Here is a 12,475-nt window from a genome sequence, read left to right on the forward strand (position 1 = left end):
TACCTGGCTGCCCTGTCTTCGTTTGTGTTGTTTATTTAAGGCACTGAGAGGTGGTGTCTGATTACTGATAGTGTGTAGTTTTCATAGGCCATTCTTATACAAACTGTATTGATGTCACTGAGAGCTCTGGATTCATGCACTTGCCTTCTTAAGGATTTTTCAATTCAGCTTTCTTTCCTGAAGTAGGAAATTGTTTGTTAGTTTATTTTTTCTTTGTAACTCAGGATACATTGTTTCTATTGAAGCTCCTCTCAGTTATTGGAGTATTTGGCTGTGTCTTTTTTGTTTCTAGAAAAGTTCTGAAAGCTGGCAGCTTTATGGCAAGAGGGCCAGATATCATCCCATTGAAATATTCTTTTGTCTGCCAATGACTAAGGTTGACTCTTAACATTGTATACAGATAATTTATAAATACTGGGTCTGGGAGGTTGGCTTGGTGGGTAAACATAATTGCTGAGTGTAGCATGGGCTTCAGTTTACATCCCCAGCACTCATGTGACTGGTATTATTGTGAGCTCTATAATGCTACTGATCCGGGTACAGGGTATAGACAAGGGGATCCCAGGGCTTACTGGCCAGCTAGTCTAGCGAAAATGGCAAAAATTCAAACTTTCAGAAAACAAGGACAATGGGAAGTGGTAGAGGAAGACACCCTGTTGTGAGCTCCAGGCTCTACACATGTGCAGATGGGCACATGGGCCACATGTGCATACATCTGTATACCATCCCCACTCACAAAAGGAAGTAACCTGCATTAAAGACTAAATCAAAACTTGAGCTGAGACCATTTAGAAAGTTGCTTTTAATTTCTTCTTTATATGTTTAGGGACTCATCGGACATTACTATTAGTGAGAGTGGGTCTCTGTCTATATAGATCACATGAACCTTCAAAACCCTCAGAAGTGAAATGCCATGCCTATAGATAGTGAGAAGCCACTGAGTTAGACTCTGAAGACCCTAACAACTGGCACAGACCCATTGTTTCTATTGCTTTACTCTGACCTGACACTGATTGTGTGGAAAACAGTGATGTATCATTGTTTTGAGTTCTGTTGCTGGAAAAAAAATATGTGAAATACCAAGTACTTCCTGTATCTGTAACATAGATTACATCAAGGGTATATTTGTCTTTCTTTTACGTGTAGCTAATGTAATTGTTTTCTTTTAGAACGCCCAGTTGCTGATAATGAACGGATGTTTGATGTTCTTCAGAGGTTTGGAAGTCAAAGGAATGAAGTTCGCTTCTTTCTTCGTCATGAACGCCCCCCTAACAGGGACATTGGTATATAATATTCTGTGAATCATAACCAGTCTTCAAGCTTTTTGTTTTGTGCACTGTAATAGCTGGGGAGAGGCATAGGAGGAGAAGCTGGAGAATCAGTGAGATGAAAGGGAAGCTAGGACATTAGAGCAATAAGGTGGGTTTTCTAGTCTAGATGTGACTGACAGTGGAGAATAAGAGGTGTGGTTGGATTGAAGAAGGCAGAAGCCTAGCTGTAGTTTCCTAGTGTGGTAGGAAGGAGTCACAGAAAAAAGGGAGAAGAGGAATGTCTAACCAGTATAGCAAGGTCCCCGAAAATGTGCTTCTCCACCATGACAGGTTCTCCTCTTAGATAAAAAAAGGAATCTGGATCTCCCAATATTAACAGGAAAGAAAGATACACTTAACGCTGGGTATTTTGTGGGTGTAAGTTGAGGTGATTCTCATCTGAAAACATGTAATTTCCAAGGGTGGAGAGAGATATGTGAAGTGATGAGGTGGGTGGACGGGTTGAGCTGTTAGGAAGAGGAGAGCATGGGTACTGGAGAACTATGTTGCTGGACGCATTGAGGAAATCTGATGAGAGATGTGAGGGCTGTGGTTTTCCTCTAGTGGTGCTGTGCAGCTCAGGAGGTTGTGCTAGAAGACAGACTGACCTAAGGTTGGTGGCAGTTTATAGGTGGTGAAAGTGTGTGCAGGGTGACATCTAAGCCAGAGGGGAAGGGTTTGTACAGTGTGTTTGGAAGGAAGTCAAATGGTAGGAATTTAGTCACCTCACATCCACAGTCAGGAAGCTGGAGCAATGAACACTTGTGCTTAGATCACTTCTCCTTTACACACAGCTCAGGGTGTTAACCTGGAGGATGGGCCACTGGTAGTGAGCTGTGGCTCATATTAAGGCAGTTTCAGGCTTTAATTAGCCTGATCAAGGTGCTCCCACATAGCCACCACCAGAAGCTTAATTCATGCGTGAATCTAGATATAGTCAGCTTAGTAGTTAGCACTAGCCACCATCACAGGGGTAGGGTGAAGAAAGGGTGGGTTTATGGGGAAAGAGTAGATTGTATCCAGTGATGAACCTCAGAATTAGATTAACAGACAAGTGTAGTGAGGGGAGAAATGAATGATAAAGAAGAGTGATTAAATATGAAGTTTCAGATGTAAACCTTTTTCGTATTAGACCCTGAAAATGAACCTGATTTAGAAACAGCTTGGCCATAGAACTGAGGTGATCTCTTGAGTCTCAGGGTCCAAAATGAAGGCAGACTTGGAGGACATAAAAGAATGGGATGGTAAAGGCTACATAACTGATAGTTGTGGTCTGAGTTGATATAGGACAGAAAGGGCAGCTAGTGCTTTAGACACTGAGATGTGGCTTTGTAAGTTGCAAGTGAGTCTGCATTCAATCTGGGGAAGCCACAGGTTGAAACAGGATCACTTTATCTTTCTCGGCATGCTGGGATTTTTAAAGGAAAGTTAAGGACGCTTTTCTTGGGAGTAAAAATGTAGATAGCATATTAATTAGTGGACAATGTAACTTTCCAGTTTCATTATTTGCTGTTTAATTCAAATATCTACATGGTACTTGAACATTAGAAATGATTAGTGTCAGGGGCCAGAATTGACATAGTGTGACAGTCTTTACAGATGAGAAGTGTTGAGACTTAGGGTTAGGTAGCTTGTCAGGCCATGCACCTAGTGGCATAGCCAAGAGCACAAACCTGGGTCACCCAGGCCAAGCTGACTTAGATGTGTTTCAGTATCACTGGTGTTTGTAATTTTTTATTTTAAATATAGAGTTTTCCCCCTAAGACTTCTTTTAAAAATACACTTTAATTGACATTTGTACCATGTTTTAATTTTGATCTGTATTTATAGTACTGTATACATTCTGAGTTCTAATAAGTTGCTATCCATCTCCTAGTTCAAATGTCTTGCTGTGTGCAACACTGGGTGAATTATTAAGTAGTCTACCAAGAGTGCATTATGCAGTTTCAGTGTATCTGTAATGTGAGAAATGAAAGTGTTAAGTAAGACAACGGAGCTATTTGCACATTGTTGCAGTCAACAGTGTCACAGTGCTTAGACTGGTATAGTGCAAGATGACTTTTCAGTCTGCTGTAGGGAGGCCTCGACTTCCTGTTTAGTTCAGACTGCTGCTGTTAACATGGCTGTGACCCACAATGTGTTGGAAGTTATTTGTAAAACTTGTGCTTTTTTACTCTAATTATGTAGCTGCCTATAAGTAAAAGCTAACTAAATATTTTTCCCTGAGACAAAAGAAAGCAATTCTTTATACTGTAGAAAAATGCTTTTTTTTTAGAGAGAGACGGTGATGAATTACTTAGGTTATTTTATTAGACTCAAACAGCATTAAAAACTGTTATTAAAATTAGGTACTGAGTATAATGCTTGCTTCTGAGGCCAGCTAGTCATAACTACTTATTTATTTATTGACACAAAATTTGCTCTATATTCCCTGATAGGTATAATAGACATGATTCAAAGAAATGTTTGTTTTAAAATCTCTCAAATAATTGTAATGATTGTTTTAATTTTTAGAAAGTATGGGTATGAGCTTAACACATTTTAAAAAGTTATCTTCTTTGATATTTTATATATGTATTAATTAAAATTTATTTTTCTTTGTTGTGCATTGAATACATGGTTTGGCTTGAAAATGTCCTTTTAGTCAAAAAGCAGAAGTAGTTACTAGCTTTTAGTTAGACTTTCTCAAATCAAGAGAAATGAAAATTGTTAGAGGCCGACTTTTAGCAGAAAGCGGCTATCAGCTTTGCAGCCATCTTGAGCCATATACCCTGACATGACACTTGAATTACAATAGCCTACAACAGCTGAGAACACTCCGATAATCTTGGTTTCGATACCTTGAGATTAAAGGTGTGTGAGATTAAAGGTGTGTGATTTAAGAGTATGACTTAGAAGTATAGAGATCAGAGTTAGAGACAAGACCTAAGGGCATGATTAAAGGTGTAACTTAGAGGCGTGGCTTAGAATCAGACTATAGAAGACAGAACCAGACATCAGACCAGAGAGAGAGATTCATACACATCAGACATTAGGTAGAATCTGCCCTCACCCTCGCTCTTGCTGAACCCCGACCTGCAGACTGGAGCAGCAGCTTGGGCCGGGATACAGTGGCCGCCCAAACGTGAGTCGGCGCAGGCCTCAACATTTTGCCTGGGCTGCAACATTTATTTTGGCTGCCCCAACGTGGGGCTAGTGTGGACCCCAACATTATTTTGGCGCCCGAACAGGGACCCGAGCTTGGGCCGCAACATTATTTTGGCGCCTGAACAGGGACTCGAGCTTGGGCCGCAACATTATTTTGGCGCCCAACGTGGGGCTAGTGTGGATCCCAACATTATTTTGGCGCCCGAACAGGGACCCGAGCTTGGGCCGCAACAGAAAATAGTTTTCATAAATTAACAAGGATATACTTTATAGCATACTTATGAATCTCCAGAGTGTCCCAGTAAATAAAATAATCAGCATACGACAGGTTCTGTTTTTAACTACTTTCTTCTTGAAGTACACGCTTTTTTCAGTGCTCATGCGTTCAGGTGGACTGATTGCACTTCCAGTTCTCTTCCCTCACTTGTACTAAGCACTGAACTAGCATCCTGATCATGCCAAGAAAGCACACTACCACTGATGTATTCCCGCATACTCCAGACCCCTTGCTTTTTAAAATTTGTTTGTTCATTATTATTTATTTAGTGTGTGTGTGTGTGTCTGTGTGTGTCCATGTGTGTATATTGCTCATTCCATGGTGTACACACTGTCGTATTGTAGCAAGTATGTGGAGGTCAGAGGTGTGTGTGTGTCCATGTGTACATGTGCTCACTCCATGGTATACACACTGTCGTATTGTAGCATGTATGTAGAAGTCAGAGGTGTGTGTCTGTGTATGTCCGTGTGTCCGTGTGCTCATTCCATGGTGTACACACTGTCGTACTGTAGCATGTATGTGGAGGTCAGAGGTGTGTGTGTGTGTGTGTGTGTCTGTGTGTACATGTGCTCACTCCATGGTATACACACTGTCATACTGTAGCATGTATGTAGAAGTCAGAGGTGTGTGTGTGTGTCTGTGTGTACATGTGCTCACTCCATGGTATACACACTGTCATACTGTAGCATGTATGTAGAAGTCAGAGGTGTGTGTGTGTGTGTGTGTCTGTGTGTACATGTGCTCACTCCATGGTATATACACTGTTGTACTGTAGCATGTATGTAGAAGTCAGAGGTGTGTGTGTGTGTGTGTGTCTGTGTGTACATGTGCTCACTCCATGGTATATACACTGTTGTACTGTAGCATGTATGTAGAAGTCAGAGGTGTGTGTCTGTGTCTGTGTGTACATGTGCTCACTCCATGGTATATACACTGTTGTACTGTAGCATGTATGTAGAAGTCAGAGGTATGTGTCTGTGTGTGTCTGTGTGTACATGTGCTCATTCCATGGTGTACACACTGTCGTACCGTAGCATGTATGTGGAGGTCAGAGGAGAACTTTGGGAGTCAGGTCTCTTTCCATCCTGTGGATTCATAAAATCAAATAGCTCACTGGGCTTGGCAGCAAACACCTTCTTAACCTGTGGAGATGTCACTGGTCCCCAGCCCTCTTTATTTTGAGACAGGCAGGTTTTGAACCTGGGCTCTCTTGGTTGAGCCTCCTGAGTAGCTGAGACTATAGGTCTGTGCCAACAGGTCCCTCTGAAGCTCTTTCCCATTCGTTACTGCATGGCCTAGAACGTGGAGGAACAACCATAAGTAAATGGTGTGAGTTGCTTGGAGTCAGAGGTACAATAGCTTCCCACCATTGTCGAGTGACTGAGGCAGCTTTCTAGGGAGTGGGTAGAATGAGAGCTGCCTTGATACTATTCACTGTTCCACATGATTGCATTTTCAAAACAAGCCTACTTATGAGATCTAACCTCTTTTGCTGTTAAGTATAGGTACCTAAGTAACAAACAGCAGTAAAACAGAAACATACTGCTACAGAGAACTTCTGTTAACTCTACTGTTAATGCAGTTTTTGAATCTGTATTTAGTGAGTGGACCGAGATCACAAGATCCAGGTGTAAAAAGAAATGGTGTCAAAGTTCCTGGTGAGCATCGGAGGAAGGAGAATGGAGTAAGTGCTCCTTTTTATCTTGTTCTATGCCAGTGATGCTTTTAAATGTTGTATCTCATCCGTTGTCATTTTCTTATTCAGTGGATTAATGGTGACCCCTTTTAAAGGCTTTTTCTTAAAATTTTTTAAATATAAAAAAATATTTATTTATTTAAAATATTTATTTCTGGGGAAATGGGTCAGAGGGGGTATCAGGTCACCTGGAGCTGGAGTTACAGACAGTTGTGAGCTGCTTGCTATGGGTGCTGGGACTTGAACTTGAGTTTTGTGAAAGAGCAGTGTGTGTTCTTAACCACACTGAGCATCTCTTCAGTCCCTTTAGAAGCTTCTTTAAATAATTTCATAGGTATGTCTCTGATTCTCACATGCCTATTCCTCTGAGAAGCTAGCTGCAGAGCATGCCACAAATTCACAGCAAAATAAGTATTTGTCAAGTTTCAGGAAATGTTGGGTGCTTTTATTTGTTGCTATCTATAATCACTTTTAGAAAAATGGAAAATTATTTATTAATGATCTTGCTGTTGTATATGCATTGAAGTATCTTTGAAGGTGTTCTTTTCAGAGCCCAGAATTTTGAATATCATTCTGAATTTCCTGAATTATCTTACTCTACTTCATAGTTAATCTTTGCCAGAGTCTCAGGTATCTAAAGAGCCTGCTTTCATTGCAAGTTCTTCCTGGTTCTGTTCTTTGATTTACAGTTAGTTATCTTGCTGTGATGAGGCCAGTGAAAGGTGACAGAAGTAGTTTGGATAGCAAACTATTTCTGAGTGTAATCTAACACATAATTTCCCCAAATTGGTGTTTAATTTTCCAAAAGAAGCTTTATGTAAGTCTAATTGAGATATGGCAAACTGCCTCTTTTTTTTTAAGTCATAGTCTTACTGTGTAGCCCTGGCTGGCCTGGGGGGCCTCCTTGTATAGATCAGGTTAGTCTTGAACTTGTGACCCTTCTCCTGCTCTGGATCTTAAGTTCTGGGATTTCCTTAGACTGTGTTTTGGGGATTGGAAAGTCATAGTCTTAACTTCAGCCCCCTGAGGCTGTAAGCCTGCACTGCCAGGCCCAGCCAGTGCTGATTATGTTTAAATCATGTTTTGATAACTGTGTTCTGGGTTTGCTATCAACACCCTAGTATTGTGTTTGTGCAGCCACAGTCTACTGTCCTGATAGTGGAAATTAACCACAAAACAAAGTAATCGTGACTGTTTGTTTCTGACCAAACTATTGAAGTAGTTAAAATTTTACAACTAATAGTTTAAATTTTACAACTTAAAAGATCATTGGCCTGTATGAGTCTGTTTTACATCTTAATAAGTCAAGTCAATGACTATTAAAAAGTAAAATTAATATCTAAATAACTTTGTTTTGATTAGTTTAGATGGAACTTCTAAGTAGACCTTTGAATGGAATTTCAGAACATAGTATAAAAGTAGCTGGTGGTGTGTTTTCATTTGTAGGTTAACAGTCCTAGGCTGGACCTGACTCTTGCTGAACTCCAGGAAATGGCGTCTCGTCAGCAGCAGCAGATCGAGGCCCAGCAACAAATGCTGGCTACCAAGGTAGTGTCTTTATAAACCTCGTTGCCTACTGCTGTAATGTCACTGTTGGTACTGTTCCCCGTCAGCCGGCTTGTTAAGGCAGTTGCCTCTCACAGCACTTACCACCCCACGTTAACTGCTGTGTGGCTTTCTTCAGCATCTTTCAGAAATCCTTGTGTCATTTTAGTTCAAGATTTTCTTGACCCTTAATTCTGTTACCATTCTATTTTCTTTCTGAGTTAGGTGTCTCTGTTATCTTTGCTGGTTTCAAACTCTTGGACCCAAGTTATCTCCTCCTGCCTCTGGCTCCTGAATAGCTGAGATTATAGGCTCCCACCACTGTGCCTGACATGGTCTTTGGTCTTGATAAAGGCTAATTACCCGGTGCTGGGGGTCAGAGAAGTGGGAGAGTTATCAAGAACACGTTACTCTGTTCCTGGAGCTCACCTGGATGCAGCGGGAACATTTACTAATGCCATCACTGTCATTTTTGCTACTTGGCCCCAGTGAGAAAAGATGCTTTATTCACAGTCCTAGCCCTAATCTTGAGTAAGAAAAAAAATGTCCTAAGAAGTCTCTCAGTCACTATGGGAGTTAGTCTCACTGCTGCTGCTTCTGTTGGCTCCTCAGAGTTCCATAATAAAGCCTTAGCCTTTGCCTACTGCTCTGCCTCCGTGCCAGTCACTTGGCTTTGCTTTCTGGGTAGTCCCAAGTGTGTGCCGTGTTCCAATAAATCTTTACTTTTTAAGATTTATTTATTTATTATATATTCAGTGTTCTGCCTGCAGGCCAGAAGTGGATACCAGATATCATTTTAAATGGTTTTGAGTTTCTGGGAATTGAACCCAGGACCTCTGGAAGAGCATCTAGTGCTCTTAACCTCTGAGCCATCTCTTCAGTCCAAAACATATTTTAGGGGCTAAGGAAATGGCTTAGTGGATAATATGCTTGTTGTCCAAGTGTGAGGACCTGAGTTTGGATCTCAGAACCCATGTAAAGCTGGGTATGGTTACTTATGTCTGTGACCCCCCCCCCCAACATTCCTATGGTGAGATACCCCCTGCCTCACCACAACTATGCATGCTGGGTAATGAGAAGAGAGAGATTGATTGATTTAAAACAACAACAACAAAAAAAAACTTGGCAAGCTTGTTTCACTTTCAGGCTCTAGCTTGTCAGCCCTTAGTCTATACACTTAGAATCCTTAACTTACCTGTCCTTTAGTGACTGGAGGCTCCAAGATGCTGGGATAATGACATGATGACTTGACAGGTTACCCATTGGGACTGTGAGGTAATGTATAAGAGATCTTGTAGCTGTTCCCAGCATGTACTATGCTTTTACACGTGACGCCATCCTGCATTCCTGTGCATCCATTTTTACTTGTGTATAATACCCCACAGCACAGTTTCTAGTCTTGTGGTGCATTCGTTCTCCAACTAGACCTCATCATCTAGGTCTTTTCTGAATCAAAGTTTGGAGTCTGAGGTCCTGCCTTTCTAAATCTCAGGGTAAGCTCATGTGCCATCACAATGAGTACTGAGGCACACATTCATGTAAACAGTCGCCCTTCACTTTGAAATTTCATGTTATTAACATGTTTTAGGTATGTTCTGAGATGTTTACCTTAATTTAGGTACTGTAACTGATGATTTAAAATTATAAAGTAATAAAAATACATTTTAAATTGCACAATTACAGTTTTCTAAAGTTATTACCCCCTTTGTTCTTTACAGTTTCTACTTATGGCATATATAATATATAACATACTCCTCAAGGACTTATATTCTATATTTAATCCTTTCCACAGCAACGTGTAGTTGTTATTGCTCATTCCCATGCTGTAGATGAAGAAACAAATGTCGGTTCTTGGTGAGACTTTATAATGTGTCCAGGATCTCACAGGGACACATGACTCAGCTTGGGTTTGAGTCTGACCTTGAGTTCATGTCCTCTACATCTAACTACCCTCTTACATCGGCTCCCAGTTCAGACGGGATCCTTCTTACAATCAGCCTCTTTGTAAAAGTCAGCATTTGTATGTGCGTGCATGCATGTGTGTGCTTGTGCATGCATCTCTACCACAGTACAAGTATGGAGAGCAGAGGGAAACTGTTGAGAGTTGGCTTTCTTTCCACCGTGTGAGTTTCAGAGATCAAATTTAGTTTCTCAGGCAAATACTTTTACTTACTGGCCCCAAATTACCTCCTTACAGATGGCATCTGGGGTCAGAGAGACAGCTCAGTTGGTGGAGTGTCTGCTGTGAAAGTAGAGGAACTGAGTTTAGATCCTCAGCATGGTGTGAGAGCTGGACAGCACCCTGGCAGCATCTGTGATGTAGAGACAGGCAGATCCCTACAGCTCTGTAGCCTTCTAGTCTGCCAGTCCAGGTTCAGTGAGTAACTCATGCTCTATCTGGATGATCCCTTCCTCCTAAGGCTCAGGGGTCATGCAGAAGAGGAAACAGAAAGGTTTTAAGAGTTAGAGTCAGTGACTACAAGGAAACAGTGTTTTCCAGATGTAACAGGGCATTTACATAGATGAGCTCATTGCAGTCATGGTAACATGTATAAGACCTGTGCAGTCTCAAGCCAGGCAAAATCCCAGCATGGGGAGAGGAGCTGGACATGCAATCCCCAGCAGAGGGGCTGTTGCCAATTGACAGCTTCTGGCAGAGGCGAGTCAGTTTTCTTTAAGGGTATGATCCTGGTAGTTGGCCACCCTTCAGTGGAAGGCACCCATCCAGGAACACAAGAGCAGCACAAATTGTACTTGCTTTTCTAGAGTGGGAGAAGGCTCAGCAATTAAAAAGATGTACAGCTCTTCCAGAGAGCCCGAGTTCTGTTCCCACACTCAGGTCAGGTGGCTTACGGCTGCCTATACTTTGGGGGATCTGAACCCCTAGCCTCTGTAGGCACCTATATTTATGTACACATACTCACACACAGATACACACATATAATTAAAAATAAAACTTTTTTTTAAGAGAAAGGACACAAAGTTGGGTGGGTAAGGAAGGAGGTATGGCTCTGAGAGGAATTGGGCAAGGGTTGAATATGATCAAACTTCATCATACAAAACTCAAAGAATTAATAGAAATGAGGGGGAAGATGATCAAGGAAGACATCCAGTGTTGACCTCTGGTCTTTCATGCTGGCATGCATTCACATATACACATGTATACACACACATACACACTGTACATACAATCTATTTGCAAGCAGGTCTTATAAAACTGCTTCCAGGATTACTGATTGCTTAGTATTTAGGAACCACTTGGATTAAAAATACTAATTTCTAGGTCTTCTCTCCAAGAGCTGCTAGGGTGGGCCAAGGAGTGTGTGTTTCGGATTCTACCCTGGTGATTGTGGGAGAGCATGTAGGACGTCCGGGAGAGCAGATCAGTGTCACAGTTTAAAATGACAGGCCCGGTAAATGCTTCATTTATTTTTCTTTAGGAGCAACGCTTAAAGTTTTTAAAACAGCAAGATCAACGTCAACAACAACAAGCTGCCGAGCAGGAGAAACTTAAGAGGCTCAGAGAAATAGCTGAAAGTCAGGAAGCTAAGCTTAAGAAAGTGAGGGCGCTAAAGGGCCACGTGGAGCAGAAGAGGCTGAGCAACGGGAAACTCGGTAAGTGACTCCTGGAGAGGCCACACTTGAAGGTGTTTTGACATAAGAAGTCAGAGCAGCACAGGAAGTTCATATGGATTTGTAGTGAGAATAAGTGTTTGTATTTAAAGAAAATTTTGAAGAAAATGATTTGCTATATTGATGATGCAAGTCCTCTTGGTTGAAGTTAACATTGATTTCTTTTGTAAGATTTTTAAATTATGTTTTTCTTAAATTCTTGATCAAGAATTTAATGAAGATATTTTTGTTTATATGGTACCTTTAGTTATTGTATTGCCATATTATTAATAACTAAAGTTTTAGTGATTCAGTCACTATTTACCATTATAAAATTGTAAAGTTGAAAGCAAAAGTTCTAAAGAAATTTGATTTCCAAAATTTAGAGTTTAATGTTTACTATATTTACTATATAAATTCTTCAGGGTCTTCAAATGTCTGTTTTTACACAGAAATGCAGGTGTTTACTGATGTCTGTGTTGATTACAGTTGCTTTTAAAAGTAGGTTGGCCCTAGGACATTTTCAAAGAGTTCTCTACTTATTAGAAATTTCATTATAAAGCTTGGTTGCCTGGGAAGTAGTTCATTCTTATTTTTATTTTCAAGTGTGGTCATTCTCTCTGTTCTAGTGGAGGAAATTGAGCAGATGAACAGCTTGTTCCAGCAGAAGCAGAGGGAGCTGGTTCTGGCCGTGTCTAAGGTGGAGGAACTCACAAGACAGCTAGAGATGCTAAAGAACGGCAGGGTCGACGGTCGCCATGACAACCAGTCAGCTGTGGCTGAGCTAGATCGCCTTTACAAGGAACTGCAGGTACGTGCAACTACTTTCTAAATGCAGTGGGCGCTCTTCCCTAGAAACACAAACTGTCTGTAGAAAGTGACAATAAC

At 41.1% G+C, this 12,475-nt stretch overlaps 1 protein-coding gene across 1 annotated transcript in view; it reads left to right on the top strand.

The window, feature by feature from the left end:
* Nucleotides 1-12,475, top strand: part of Tp53bp2 (tumor protein p53 binding protein 2) — a 55,202-nt gene that overhangs the window by 24,605 nt on the left and 18,122 nt on the right. The window contains exons 3-7 of the mRNA XM_034520407.2: nt 1,170-1,283; nt 6,336-6,418; nt 7,877-7,978; nt 11,416-11,590; nt 12,217-12,398. Coding sequence (XP_034376298.1) covers nt 1,170-1,283; nt 6,336-6,418; nt 7,877-7,978; nt 11,416-11,590; nt 12,217-12,398 — 656 coding nt within the window. The remainder of the gene's footprint in view (nt 1-1,169; nt 1,284-6,335; nt 6,419-7,876; nt 7,979-11,415; nt 11,591-12,216; nt 12,399-12,475) is intronic.

This window comes from Arvicanthis niloticus, chromosome 16 (assembly GCF_011762505.2).
Source record: "Arvicanthis niloticus isolate mArvNil1 chromosome 16, mArvNil1.pat.X, whole genome shotgun sequence".
Classification (NCBI taxonomy): domain Eukaryota; kingdom Metazoa; phylum Chordata; class Mammalia; order Rodentia; family Muridae; genus Arvicanthis; species Arvicanthis niloticus.